This window comes from Pundamilia nyererei, unplaced genomic scaffold (assembly GCF_000239375.1).
Source record: "Pundamilia nyererei isolate P.nyererei 1_Seehausen unplaced genomic scaffold, PunNye1.0 scaffold00102, whole genome shotgun sequence".
NCBI classification, from domain to species: domain Eukaryota; kingdom Metazoa; phylum Chordata; class Actinopteri; order Cichliformes; family Cichlidae; genus Pundamilia; species Pundamilia nyererei.
Genome location: NW_005187503.1, coordinates 1331849 through 1346333, shown reverse-complemented (window position 1 = coordinate 1346333; position 14485 = coordinate 1331849). Strand labels below are relative to the sequence as shown.

General features: G+C 41.0%; 1 protein-coding gene across 2 annotated transcripts in view; it reads left to right on the top strand.

Annotated features, from left to right (window-relative positions):
- The window catches only part of ash1l (ash1 (absent, small, or homeotic)-like (Drosophila)), a 31599-nt gene that overhangs the window by 11544 nt on the left and 5570 nt on the right, over positions 1 to 14485 (top strand). For both annotated transcript variants that reach the window (XR_001290471.1, XM_005740675.2), the window contains exons 5-23: positions 1969 to 2638; positions 2798 to 2971; positions 3108 to 3202; positions 3745 to 3818; positions 3900 to 3945; positions 4161 to 4269; positions 4987 to 5193; positions 5295 to 5441; positions 8332 to 8440; positions 8540 to 8689; positions 9240 to 9307; positions 10059 to 10225; positions 10391 to 10543; positions 10727 to 10781; positions 11192 to 11324; positions 12805 to 13077; positions 13492 to 13578; positions 13701 to 13791; positions 14288 to 14426. Coding sequence is in view for 1 of the 2 variants with exons in the window: in XM_005740675.2 (XP_005740732.1) it covers positions 1969 to 2638; positions 2798 to 2971; positions 3108 to 3202; positions 3745 to 3818; positions 3900 to 3945; positions 4161 to 4269; positions 4987 to 5193; positions 5295 to 5441; positions 8332 to 8440; positions 8540 to 8689; positions 9240 to 9307; positions 10059 to 10225; positions 10391 to 10543; positions 10727 to 10781; positions 11192 to 11324; positions 12805 to 13077; positions 13492 to 13578; positions 13701 to 13791; positions 14288 to 14426 (2947 nt within the window). In the remaining variant the exon portion in view is untranslated. The remainder of the gene's footprint in view (positions 1 to 1968; positions 2639 to 2797; positions 2972 to 3107; positions 3203 to 3744; positions 3819 to 3899; positions 3946 to 4160; positions 4270 to 4986; positions 5194 to 5294; positions 5442 to 8331; positions 8441 to 8539; positions 8690 to 9239; positions 9308 to 10058; positions 10226 to 10390; positions 10544 to 10726; positions 10782 to 11191; positions 11325 to 12804; positions 13078 to 13491; positions 13579 to 13700; positions 13792 to 14287; positions 14427 to 14485) is intronic.

Genomic DNA, 14485 nt, shown 5'->3' with positions numbered 1-14485 from the left:
CTCATCTTGCTAGAAGGGTGGAGTATTTTGTTAACGTGCTATACTTAGTAGTCTTTTCCCTCAAAAGCTCAGAATGTGGGGCCTAGTCCTATCCATCGGTACACCCAGCACCTGGGTTGGTTTAATGTTGCTGATGTAAGACACAGTGCCGTGGTAGAGATCTCGCTTCATCTGTGAGGCTCTTAACGAGCTGTAACGTGTGTATGAGCACTGGTAGGCTGACTGTATGTGAGTATCACCTAATGTTTATGCGTGTGTCTATGAGTAATATGGGAAGCCGAAAGGTCCTTGTTGAGGCAGCATGATGCAGTTCAAACCAAGCCAGGGTAATCCTGGATTAGAGTTTAGGAGATGGGGTCACCCAGGGGTCACAGACAGAACTGTGAAGGTAGGGGAGGCCAAGGGTGGGGACTGGGTTGCCACACAACGCAAGTGGGGAATGACAGAAGTTGACAAATATACAATGACAGGGTAGTGGGTGTAGAGATAGTGACGTGTAGCAAAAAGAGTGCAAGGGATGTTTTGGAAAAGGACGTGTGAATAGATATGAAAGAGGTTTCCGTTGAGATGGGCAGATTCAAAGAGTGTCACAGCACCTTGGACTGTTAAAAATATGGTTCAGTGATTGGCTAATTAACTGATCATCGCACTCTGACCTTATATTACAGGGTGATTTGCGGTCTGCTGTGTGCCAGTTCAGTACTGTCTAGTAAAGGAGGAGGAGGTTGTACTTTCAGGTGCTTCCTTATTTCCTTATTGTGGTCACCACAGCAGATGGATCTGCATGTTTGATTTGGCACACATTTTATGCTAAATGTCCTTATTTTAAAAAAAAACCGTACCATGAAGTAAAGAGGGTTTAATCTAAATGCATACACAATGTGTCTAATGATTCATTCAGACTTGTACAGTTGCCAGCAACTTCTATCCACTTAAGTGTATGAATTGTTATATTATTATTTTGGCATTTCTTTTGAAAGTCATATTTCAACCAAAATAAACCATTTGTATGGGTGACCAAAAAATGAAAGGATTTTGAGTTAGGAGTAAGAATAATGCTTCTTTTTGTCAACTAAAAAGACATATTAAATGCGTTAAATGAAACTGTGTAAAGTTTGATGGTGTAGACATTCTTAAAACATTAGGGTCTGTCTGAAATGAAAAAAATAAAAACAACTTAGAAATATGGTTTCCTAAGGTCAGACCAGGGAAGGAAGTATTCTAAGAAGATGCAGGAGATCAATATTAATGAGGGGAAAAATAGCAGCACAGTTTCTTTAGCCTCTCACTTTCTATTTCCATACCATTCCAAAACCTGTATTTTCTTATTTTTTAGCCATTCTGCTATTACTTAATTATGGGATTTGGGTCATTTGTCTTGTTTCATCACCCAGAGTGTCTTCTAAGGTTCAGGGCATGGACTGCTTCCCTGACATTGTCTCGTAAAATTCACTCATTTTTAATTCATTGTCCTTTAAAGGATTGCAAAGCAGTCCCAGACTATGATACCTCCTCCCCCATGCTTCAAGGCTGGTTGAAGTTTTGTTGTTAGTGTACAGTGTCCTTTAAAAAAGTTTTTTCTTCATTTGTGTAAAGAATATTGTTGGAAGTGTTGGAATACATCTAGGGGATGATTTACACACTTTAGAGGTGCTGCGGGTTTTTTTTATGTACTTGTTTTTGTTTTCTTATAGAAGAAATATGACCAAAGAACAAGTTGTACTGATTTCAGCAGTTTTTCTGCATTTTAGCAGAGTTTTTCTGCTACTCTTGGATTAACAAAAATCAAAAAGGAATGAAGTGTGATTAGAAGCATGTATGAGAGTAGAAAAGGACCTAAAGGAACAAGAGAAGACATGCATAAGCATAGTATCACTGTTTCCTGAGTGCTGATGTGTTAACTGTCCTGTTGCTACTTAGCATTTTTAAGATTCATTTAGACCATTCATTTTCTGTTTCTCTCCTCAGGGTCATCAGGTATCCAGACAAGGGGTGTTACACTCCCAACCTCGGAAGAACCTGAAGGATCCCTGCACCACCGCCAACAGCACCATCATCAGTCTTCTCTGTTTCACTCCCACAGCTCAACCTCCTCATCCTGCCTCTCTCCCTCTCAGGAGTGTTGCCTGGATGTCTCACTGTCTCACAACTCCCATCGCGTACAGCCCTCCAAATACAGTCTGCTCCATGTCAACAAAATCCTGCGTGCCAAGAAGCTGCAGAGACAGGCCCGTACAGGAAACAACATGGTAAAGAAGAGGGGGCCTGGACGTCCTAGGAAACACCCGTTACCCTCCCCACCACCGTCCCCTCCACCTGTGGTAGAGTTGAATCAAGTCCGGCACCGGGAGAAAGGGGTGGAACGGTTAGCAGAGGGAAGAGGGTGGGAGGGTGATACTGTGACTGATGCTATTGAGTCGGTAGTCCAGGGGCAACGCAGAAAAGGTCAGAAGCGAAAGCACTGGGAGAGAGAAGGGGATGAGGAAGAGGAGGAGGATGTGGAAGAGGACAGGGAGGCTGAAGACATGGAGGGACACTTGCCTGAAAGAGAGGAAAACCTAGGGAGCCTTGTGGCAAGGTCCAGACCTGGGACAGGAAGGAGCTGGCTTACCCAAGATGAGCTACAGAGCCTTCATGGGTAAGCAAATTATAATACACTATTGCATATTCAACAAGACTGGACTTGAGAGACTCTTCTCTATGACAGTGAAAACTAATATTAGGATTCAGTGGTGGTATGTATAACATTTATTAAGTCCAGTTGTCACTAGAAACCAAGTCATGTTTCTATCTTTAGCTCAGTGGAAACCAAGCCAGATGGCCACTGCTCATCAGAGGGCCCAGGCCCTGTCTCCAGGGAACAAGCTGCACCTATGCCCATAGCCACCCAGCGAGAGAAAAGACCAGCACGACCTCCGAAGAAGAAGTTCCAGAAAGCGGGGTTATATTCTGATGTGTACAAAACTGAAGAGTGAGTCTTAGGGGCGTGGAGATCCAAATCCTCTCCCTACTAATCCTTAATTCAGACAGCAACACTTCATAGTGTCATACAGTTTTTCTGCACAGCCAGTGAAATGCCTTCACATTTTTCTTTTCCTCTTCTACAGCCCCCGTAGTCAGTTTCTGCAGCTGAAGAAAGAGAAGCTAGAGTATATACCTGGGGAACATGAGTATGGATTGTTTCCTGCTCCAATACATGTTGGTGAGTTTTAAAATTAATTAGTTGAGATTTTTGCTATTGATTTATTTTATGATCATCAAAAAAAAAGAATTTAAGAAGCAAGGAGTTTTTAAACACTAAAAACCAAGTTATTTATTCATAGTGTAGTCATTTAATCATTTACCTAACAAGTAAACGATAGAAAAGAGACAAATTGGGGAATATGGGAACAGCTGAAAGTAGATTTAATTATTTATTTAGTTGAAGTTTTGAGCACATTTCTTAAATTTCTTTATGCAGAATTCAGTCGTTGGCAGGTTTCACAAATTTGAATTTCTCAGTTAGCTGTATGACTTGCCAAGGGAGGGAAAGTAAAACCTAGAAAACCTCATTTTGCTTCAGTCCGTGTCCAAGATTCAAACGGCTCTAGTAAATTATCCAGATAAACCTGTTTCTTGGAACAGGACTCTCCTCTGTTTACCACAGGCCTGTGTTTTCAGCTATGATAAGATGAAGCATAAATACAACGGACTGATTTTTCTCTCTTCCCAAATCCCCCACCCCCCCACCCCCCACCCACCCAGGAAAGTACCTGAGACAGAAACGCATTGACTTCCAGTTGCCTTACGACATCCTATGGTTGTGGAAACATGATCAGGTGATCAATCTTTCTGAGGTTCTTAGTATGTATTTTTGTTTCGACCACTTTTGCATTTACCGCTCTATTTCTTCCTTTCAGCTACACAAGAGGCCTGATGTCCCCCTTTATAAAAAAATAAGATCAAGTGAGTGAAAGGATTTTTTTTTTTTTAATTTCAATTTTTTTTAAATATAATTTGTAGCTTTGTTAAACTCAGGTGTTTCCCTATAAATATATAAGATAAGGATGTTTGCTTCACTGGTTACAAAAACAGGAATTAAAGATGTGTGTCTACAGTTCAACTTTGTGTGTCAAACACTGTAAGAATGATATGGTAATACTCTGTTTTATGTTTTATAGATGTTTATGTGGATGTGAAGCCTCTCTCTGGTTATGAAACAACTACATGCAACTGTAGACTTCCCGAAGACTCAACTGAAAAAGGCTGCATGGATGAATGCTTGAATAGGTAAAGATACACCATCATAATTGGTTGTTTTCAACAAGTCTCATATTACTTTTCAGTATTCAGATGAAGCCATGTGCTTGTTTAGAAATGTTATTTTACATCGCTTTGTTTTAGGAATTAAGTGATTTTGAATAGAGGGCAAAACATGGTGTCAAGACAGGAATGCCAGCCATTGCACTCCATCTCCATCTTCAGGCTGTCTTTCTCTCCAGTCAAACCTATCTCCATAGGAAGGGGATTTTTATTTTTTTTTATTGTTTGTAACCAGTATATCCTCTTCAATCTGACATCTTAAGTGTTGCAAACCTATTGAGTTTTTAGCATGCAGCAGAGCAAAGTAAAAACAGTAATGTGCTTCAGATGTTGTACAGAAACCATGCCTCAGGGGTGCTGAAAACAAGCAAGCACTGGCTGTTGAAAATATCCCTGTGGCACTGCAGTAGTTGACAGCATTTTGTAACAACTTGGCAAAGGTGTTAGTTTCTTCCATGGTTCTGATTGGATAGGACATTTTACAGTTGAGAATGAGTGGACTGAGAGGTCTGGAGTTTTGGGGATGGGGGGGTTGTCATGGTAATCAAGAAGCTTCTCGGATGACAGGTAATAACATCTTCAAGAAACATACATAACAGATACATAAGTCCAGTTGCTTTTCTTTCCAAGCTCCAATAATGGCAGCCTTATTTTATAATTTTTTTTTTAAATTATTTTTCACAGGATGAGCTTTGCTGAGTGTTCTCCCAGCACGTGTCCATGTGGAGATCATTGTGACAACCAGCATATCCAGAGACACGAGTGGGTCCAGTGTCTGGAGCGTTTCCGCACTGAGGGCAAAGGGTGGGGCATCCGCACCAAGGAGTCTCTCCGCTCAGGACAGTTCATCATTGAGTATTTGGGTGAAGTTGTTAGCGAACAGGAGTTCAGGTGAGATGGACATCTTCATTGCTATACAATGAAACTAGTGTTAAATGATGTATATATTTTTTTCTCTTATCTTCAACACATTCCTACCTTCCATGTTTTAGGAGTCGCATGATGGAACAGTACTTCTCCCACAGTGGCCACTACTGCCTGAACCTGGATAGTGGCATGGTGATTGATAGCTACAGAATGGGCAATGAAGCGCGTTTCATAAACCACAGCTGTGAACCCAACTGTCAGATGCAGAAGTGGTGAGTGTCACAGCAGCCTTGAACTGTTTCCCTGCTAATGCCCTTGTGGTGCTTTTAGGTGCTTACCAAAGAACAGATTTGGCTAAGCCTTTTTGGCTCTGAGCACGAGCAGTTGCCACAAGTTGTTAGGGATGGGATAGAGGCCTGGTGTGAACCACATTTGGTTTACAGATATAGAGTACTGCTTTTATACTCACTATGTGTCTATAATAGTCCAAATCGGTATAGGTTACCATGTGAGGCAGATATTGTCAGGTCGATTTAGTCACAGGGGATATTAGGGCACAGTGTTAAACAAGTGATGCTGTTCGATGTGACAGCAGTGTCACAGGAGCTCATTGCAAAGTCTTCTAGCTTGGTACTTCAGTATTTCGGTGGCTTTCTTGAAAGTCGGGGCATGTTAAAATAGACCAGCCTATTACCTAAATAGGCTGTCTGTGTGTTATTAAAATGGTCTTCTCTGCAACCGACTATAGCTATAACACACTAGGAATGGCCCAAAAGATGGTACCGTGGAATTTAGACAACTGGAGACAAGGCCAGCTACATAAAGTCCAGCCACGACCAGGGGTTATAGTAGGTAACAGTGCAGTATAATGATGTTGCAGCTCAAAATAATGTTTATTTATTGTGTGCCTTGTTTGGTGCAGCCCCTTTGTCTGAAATGAGCTATTTAACTCTTTTCTCATTAAAGCCACTCTACCTTTAAGACCATTTGATTGCTGCTACTGGCAAACAAAAAAGGTTGGAGCAGCAGGTTTGGAGAACAGGACATCCATCCTCACAAAAATACCAGTAACTAAGCATTTAATGCTGTCTGAAGCCTGTTATTACCTCCGCAAACACAGAACTGATTATTTGAAAATGTGCCATGTGGAATATGTGCAGGCACCATAGTAACAGTATGTAATAAATAACGCAGAAATTGGGGAAAAGTCTATTATATTCATGCAGCTGTACAGTTAAACCAGTTGAACAGACCTTGATAAGTAGTCACAGTGAATGCTAGGCAGTATTTGTTGCCTCTCTTTTGGTATCGTACATAATAGCTCTAAAAGACACACGTGTTGCAGGTGCACCGCTCTGTAAATGAGAAGGCTCTACCTTGAAACCCCAACCTTATTAATGTGGTTGTGGTAATCTGATGAGATCACCTCACTCCTTTTCTTCCAGTGTTCAGAGACCTTAATGGCTTAAAGCCCTTACACCTGCCAAAACAATTCTCTTTTTTTCCTGAGGGCTTGTTCTCGCAGCATGTTTAAATCCACAGCTCATGGAGACCTGGCTGAGCAGGCCTCCCTTTGCCTCGCTTTTCTAAGTGAAACCTGCTTAGTTTATCTTTAGTTCTTTTAGTGAACGTGCCAACTCTGTTAGAGGATTTGATTGTTGAAAGCTAATGACGACATAGAGTTTACTATCACGTTGTACCCTCTGCCCTCCAACGTAGACCAGTTCACAATCTAGGACACAGGTCTGCAGGTGCCTGCGTGCACTCCTGAAATAAAAGACTCTACAAGGATGGAGGATTTTCAGCACAAAGCCTGACGAGTCATCCGTCTTGTCACAGAAGAGAGATTACATGCAGCCGGGCCTTAGATACAGCTGTAGTGGCTGAAGACAATGCGCTGAATCAGCTTTTTACCCCTATATAAGGAATAAATTATCAAGCGGCTGGCAAGCAGAATGGTGTGTTTTATTCTTACAAGAATAGTGAAAAGCTGGAGCGCTGCTTCATTTGGAGAGAGGAAGAAAGGCATTACTTGTTGAACATTTGTCACACTGACTTCCCTTTTTGTCCCAATTTTAAAACTGGGTTTGATGTAATTGACTAATATTACATTTTAACTTTAAAATGAAAGCTTTGCTTCAGGGAGAATTTTGTGTTTGTACATCCTTGTGTAAAAGGGATATACCGTAATATGTTTTGGATGTAGTTAGTGATTATTATTTTTTATCCCTAGCCTAGAACTATACCCCTTGAAAAAGTGAATCTTTTCATGTGATCAAGTCAAAATGTTCACTATTAACCTGAAAAATAGACATTTGGGTATAATTATATAATGAACTGAAATCATATACCTGTTACCTAACCTTTTGGAAAGTGTGATTCAGTACTTAGTACCGTTTCCTCACAGCAACAAATGTTCTGGATTTGGATCTCTTGGTTGATGGAAGCATCTAAGTGTGGTTTGCACTTGGACTTTGTGATTTTCCCTCAGTTGTATGTGTTAAAGCACTTATGTTGCAAAGAATGGAGTGACCTATGAATATCATTAACTGTATATAAAAGGTGGACTGTTTTGAATACCTCCATTCTGTTTCTTCTGAGCCAGAGCAGACTAGAACTGGTGATGGTGGCTTGCTAAACCTTAAGCTGAAACTAGCAAGCTTGACTCATGAGATTTGTAAAATTGTAAAATGATTTTAGCCAAAGAGCTACTGTCCCTGATGACATTTCTTAATTTGAAGTGTGAATACATTGCAATAAAGTGCCAGCAGCAAAAACTGCACCATGCTGTAAATTTAGCAATATAGCATGGGAGTCTATGAAGATTGGTTTGCTTTTGGATTCAGCCTCAAGAGTCCAATAGAGGAACTGTCCTGAGGCTGCAAGCTGCTGGTCAGTGAAACCACAAAAACACTGCAAATAGAAGTTCATGTAGTACCCTTCTAGTTGTTGTACAGGCCCTTTTGGGACAGTTGTTACTACAGTAAGCTCAGATTTTGAAATGGAATCACCGAACTGCTATTTTATAAAAGCTGTTCCAGAGCCTGTGGGCAGGTTAAAACTTACCATGGTTCTTGCTTCCTTTCAAAGCGGAGAATATCTCCTTAAGTATTAAAAATCTCATAAAAGCTTCACTCATTGTAATATACTCATTTCTTGCAGGTCAGTGAACGGGGTGTACAGAATAGGTCTCTTTGCTCTCAGAGACATCAGCAGCGGGACTGAGCTCACCTACGACTACAACTTCCGTTCCTTCAATACAGAAGAGCAGGTGAAGCACTAGGAACAGTTTTGGAAGAACGCTTATTTTCAGACGTTCTGTTGCACCTGTGCATATTTCTCACATACTGTACTGCACTTTTCTCTGCAGCAAGTTTGCAAATGTGGCTCAGAGGGCTGCAGGGGCATCATCGGAGGGAAGAGCCAGCGTATTAATGGGTTGCCTGGGAAATCAGGAGGGACTCGGCGGCTCGGTCGACTCAAGGAGAAGAGGAAGTCCAAACACCAGCTCAAGAAACGAGTGAGTGATGCATATAGATGGAAGTGGTGAGAGTTTGCGGTGGGATCAGGTCACTTGTAATTAAGACTGGATAATGGCTTTTTTTTTTCCTATTACACAGAAATGGATTCCCTTGCAGCTTAATATCTTGTGTTAAAAAATTTTAATGAGGGAAAACTAACATTTTAATTGAATAGAAATCTAACTATCCTGGTAGATTTCAGGTGCAGTATCTATGTAGGGCACAAATCTTTCTTTGTCTCAGAGGTGCTCTTAGTGGGCCACGGGATTTCTAAAAAAAGTAACTCTGAGTACCTTAAAGGGGGTATAGTTTTGCATTAGTGACCTAAAATGTTTTCTGAACTTGCATGAAATCAGGAGTAACCTGCAAGTTATAGTGGGTTCCTCATTAATCATAATGGCAGTTCAATCCCCAACCCTCATTTAATCCCTCTGTGGCTCCTAAAGACTGAAGAGCACCTTGAATGGTGTTGTCACCGATGTGTGTGAATGAGAAACTGTTTAAGATGAGAAGACAGGCATTGTTTAATGGGACTTTTGTTATCTTCAGGAGGAAGAGTCAAGTGACAGCAGCAAGTTTTACCCTCATCTGATGAAGCCCATGTCCAACAGAGAGAGGTAAAAACATAAACGGACACACAAGATAAGAAGAGGAAGCATAACTCTAGTGGGCCAACTGATAAATTGTGTTTGGGTTCCCACGCATCCTTAAAAGTATAAATCTGACCTGTAGGCTTGTGAGAGGTTTTATATTTTAAGGTGGTAATACTAGTATCAATGAAATATGTTTCTTTAACTGTGAGTGCAATGACCTTTTAAATTTCTGCATTTTTGCTGAAAAAAATGGTAACAATAAGAATTTAAGCAGTTGAGCCCACTTTTTCCACTGCTTGTTGATGATCAGTCAGGAGACAAAATGTTTCTCCCACTGAAAATGCAACATCCAGATGAGCAGAATTAACTTTCTGGGATTTCCTTACCTGATAATTGAGCATGCGTCAAGTCAACCACCCACACAGTTTCCAAAGTGATTTCCTGTTTCAGTCACATGAATCAAGCAGGGATAAAATAGCAGAAACTTTTTTTTTTAGTTTTAAAAAGCCATCACCAGTGATAGACATAATCACAATTCCTTTAAGACTTGTACACAGGAATCTGCTTGAACCCCTCATTCATATGCACCTGGGAAGCCAGTGACACATTTTTATTAAATTTCTTTTTCCATTGCACATAATGCTTGCTTCTCCATTCTAATAGAGTGGTTTATTAATACACAAGACATATATATGTCATTTAAAAGTAAAAACTTCTCAACTCATGAGGTGTGAGTTGATGGTAACACATTTAAACGGTCTCCTTTGATTTCCAGAAACTTTGTGTTGAAGCATAGAGTTTTTCTCTTGAGGAACTGGGAGAAGATGAGGGAGAAACAGGAGCTGCTGAAAAGAGAGGGCGAGAGAGAGAGGGATGCCAGCAGCCTGTCCATGTATACGCGCTGGGGAGGAGTCATCCGTGATGATGGCAACATCAAGTCAGGTACAAGCTTAAGAAATTCAGATGCAAGTAATTTAAGCTATGTAAAGAATAGTGTACGATAAAGGGGACACGGACATTTATTTTTGAAATGTAGACAAAATTCAGAGACTGTAAATATGCAGATGTTTTAGACGTTAATGCTGAATGGTCATATCTTGTGTCCAGACGTGTTCCTGACGCAGTTCTCAGCCCTGCAGACGTCACGGTCGGTACGCACACGAAGGCTAGCTGCAGCCGAGGAAAACACAGAAGTAACACGCACCGCTCGCCTTGCTCACATCTTCAAGGAGATTTGTGACATGATAACCAGCTACAAGGGTAAGTGACCCCGGTCACGCTGATATTCTCATTAGTATGACCTCTAGCCTGATCTGGGGTCTGATCAGGCTTCTTGAAGGAATCTTTCAGTGCCTCGGTGTAGCTGTCCACTGTTTACTGAATGATAAGAATCTGTGATTGAAAAATGATGACAGGAATGTTATTATTTTCTTTTAATCTCAGACTCCGCTGGTCAGACACTTGCTGCCCCGCTGGTGAACCTCCCATCTCGAAAGAGGTAAGAGTGTAAACCTGCATATCGACAAGCTGTTTCATGTTTACCAAACAGCGCCTACTTATGTTATCTGGTCTATCTGTGTACAGCACCCACGTAGTGTAACAGTTTTATCTCTCGCCACACACAATCGTGACAGCCTGTGTGTTGATGCTTGTCCAGTATTGATAGTAATCAGCTGGTGTCAAAACAATAGCAGCTTATTATTTTTCTTCAGCTACATGGTAAAAAAAAAAGCTGTTATAATCTGGGATTTGTTGCCCTGTATGCTCATAGAAATTTGAGTTTTGGTTGAATCTGATTTAATAAGTTTTGAACTGAATGTTCTCCTTCCTTTTTTTGTCCTCCCACCCACCTCTGCTACTGACAAACCAAATTTGGAGCCTAATTCTTTTATCTTTGTGCACCATCAGGAACAGCCAGTACTATGAGAAGGTGTCTGACCCGCTGGACCTGAGCACCATTGAGAAGCAAATCCTCACGGGCCATTATAAGACGGTTGAAGCATTTGACACAGACATGCTCAAAGTATTTCGCAATGCTGAGGTAGGCAAAGGACCAGTTCACATGTTTGTAGTAGAAGAAATTAGGATTTTATTTATTAGTAATGATCAGAAGCTGTTCAAGTAAAGCAGCTAAACTGAGGAACTCAGATCTCTGTGATGCATTCCTTAGTTTGCATTTTTAGAGCCATAAAAAAAGAGGTAGATTAATCCAATGAGAATTTTTAAAAATGCGGGTAGAAATTGAGGTGCACTCACTAGCCACTCAATGTAACCATGCCTAGATGACCTGAATATTTTTATTTAGAAACTCAGTGAAATGTAAATACCAGCATATTAGTTTGTTCTATCATCTCTGCTCTCTCTTAATTACTTGCTAGCTCTCTCAATGGGTACTTCCTTTATTGATCTTTTAACTTTAATTTTTATATTGCTAGACAATAAGATTCCTGATTCATCCATTATTAATATTATTGATATATATACTTCATTGTGTGAATGGAACAGCTGCACATCAGCTTGAAAATCACTGAAGATGTAGAGAGTAAGAGTCTTATGAAGCAGCTGGAAATAAATTGTGTTCCTATTTCAACTGGTGAAAATTCACAAGTTTATGCTGCTAGTAGTCTAATAACATGTCCTGAGGGATACACTCATCCATGAAAATGATAGTTTTCTGAAATTTTTGGTTTGGTGTCAAACTACTTGCTTAATCAGTGTCATAGATCTGTTAGTCCGTTTGTTAGCAGTCATTAGAAACTCAAACATGCTGGTGGCACGGAGGCATTCAGCTGTTGGAGCATCCAGTCTTAATCTTTGAGTGACGCGGCCATGCCGTGGACTCTTGTGTGTAATCCCAGACTCTTAGAGCTCAATTATCAAAGGGCCTCGTCAAATTGATACTTAACGCTGTTATTGTGCAGCTTCAACACTTTCTTCCTCCCACTCAGTCATTGCTTTTCTTTCTCCTGTCTCGCACACAAAAACCTCCCAAATGGAACATAACTTCGCGACTGCTGATCCTGTGTGCACATGTTGCAAGGCTGTTTGATTTACATCTGTATAGCTAAGCAGTTTAAACAAGTGCCACTTGAAAAGCTCTCAGGGAAGCTTACTCTTCCAGTCAGAGAAGTTTGAAGTGGACGTATAAATTAGAATCACCCTCTCGCCCCAAGGCCCTTTCTGGCGGACTGAAAAAGTGTGAGAGGAATGTGAATTACTGTTGAATGTGGGTGTAGCCTTGCCGGTGAAATTTTGGCAGCTGCAAAGACAGTTTTGAATGAATCTTTCTGTGTCGATGACCTTTGTCCTGCAGGAAATTGCCCGTAGACTTTCAAGGATGAACAACTCAAAGCCTTAACCGTGCGAGTGAATGATGAGCGTGTAATTCTGGGGTCAAATGGGCATTCCTCGGCTTTAAATATCATCACTTTATGGTGTCTGTGAGGTCCTGTTGTCCTTTTGCTCTGCCAGTAACGGATTGATTTAAAAGATTTTCAGCAACTGTCTCGTTTTCCCACCAGAAATATTATGGGAAGAAGTCATCGATAGGCAGAGATGTCTGTCGGCTGCGGAAAGCCTACTACAGTGCTCGTAATGAAGCTGCAGTCCAGATTGATGAGATAGTGGGCGAGACCGCCAGCGAGGCAGACAGCTCAGACTCGCTGGACCGTGACCACGGTCATCACCACCACACAGGAGGGCCCGGGTCTCACGACAAGGATGACGATGTCATCCGTTGCATCTGTGGAATGTACAAGGATGAAGGTCTGATGATTCAATGTGAAAAGTGTATGGTAAGTAAAAAAATATCAGAAACAGTCTTTACTTCGACCTCTCTTCTTTTATCTCACTTGCTGATGGTGTAGAACTATTTTAGCGTCTCTCTAAAGACTTCACCTATCTGAGAAGTACTTTGTCAAGGAGATTTTCCATGCAGAGGATGCAGGCAGTCTTTTGTGTGTGTTGTCTGTTATTTTTAGATACAGAAAATGAGGAGGATAACAAATACTGAAGGAGCTTAAGTTCAGAGGTTCAGAAACAGTCGAGGTGGTGAATCACTAACGCAGAGGGGTTTTTTTGGGGTTTTTTTTTTAGCATTTCATACGAGCTGTAACTCAATGTTACTTACAGTAACTGGTTTGAAAAGTCTTCTTTTTTCTTTTTTTTCTTATGCATTTATGTGATTTAATAATTTTTTTCCATCATAGGTGTGGCAGCACTTTGACTGTATGCGACTGGAGACTGAGGTGGAGCACTATCTGTGTGAACAGTGCGATCCCCGGCCTGTAGATAGGGTGCGTCTGTTGTTTCGAAACCACAGTGGATGATGAACTCCTTAAAGTCTGTTTTTATTTGTTTGTTGGTGTTGTTGTTTTTTGGCTAGAAGTGTCTCAGATGTGTCTTATCCTCACTACAGGAAGTCCCCATGATACCCCAGCCCAGCTACGCCCAGGCTGGCTCTGTCTACTACATCTGTCTCCTTAGAGATGACCTGCTGCTACACCAAGGTATCTAAATCATAAAGCAATCGTAAGCTCACACATGCCTGGAAAACTCCCTGTACTCACAGAGAAATGTATCATTTTGATGCAATGATTTGCATGCTGTGTTACTCGGGGGCAACCTGACGTGATTGATGTGGTTATACATGCAAAAGTGTGCACTTTTGACCACACCCAACCACATCTGCCTCAACGGTTAGGAGTGGTCAGAAGTGAAACAGCTTGAAACTTTGAATCAGAAACATTCATTTCAGCTTAAGGCTGAGTTGTTCTTTAAGGTTTGTTTTTGTCGATTATTTTATTGCAAATGCCATAATGTATTATTGCAACTTATCAATAGAAGATTGCTTAAAAAAGTTTATCTAACTTCTCTGCAAACTTTAGACATACAAGAGATCTGCAGCGGAGAGAGTCTGATATTCTAGGTGACTTAAGTGGTCAGATTCTTGTGAGACATATTATTGTAGATAAGTAACTGATCTCTGTGTTTGTTTGTGCGCAGGTGACTGTGTGTATCTGATGAGAGACAGCAGACGCTCACCTGAGGGTCAGCCTGTCAGACAGTCTTACCGTCTCTTGTCTCACATCAACCGAGACAAACTCGACATCTTCCGAATTGAGAAGCTGTGGAAGAACGAAAAGTAAGTTTATTACCTAAACAGGCAGGGAGAATAAGTGTGTGTGTGTGTGTGTGTGTGTG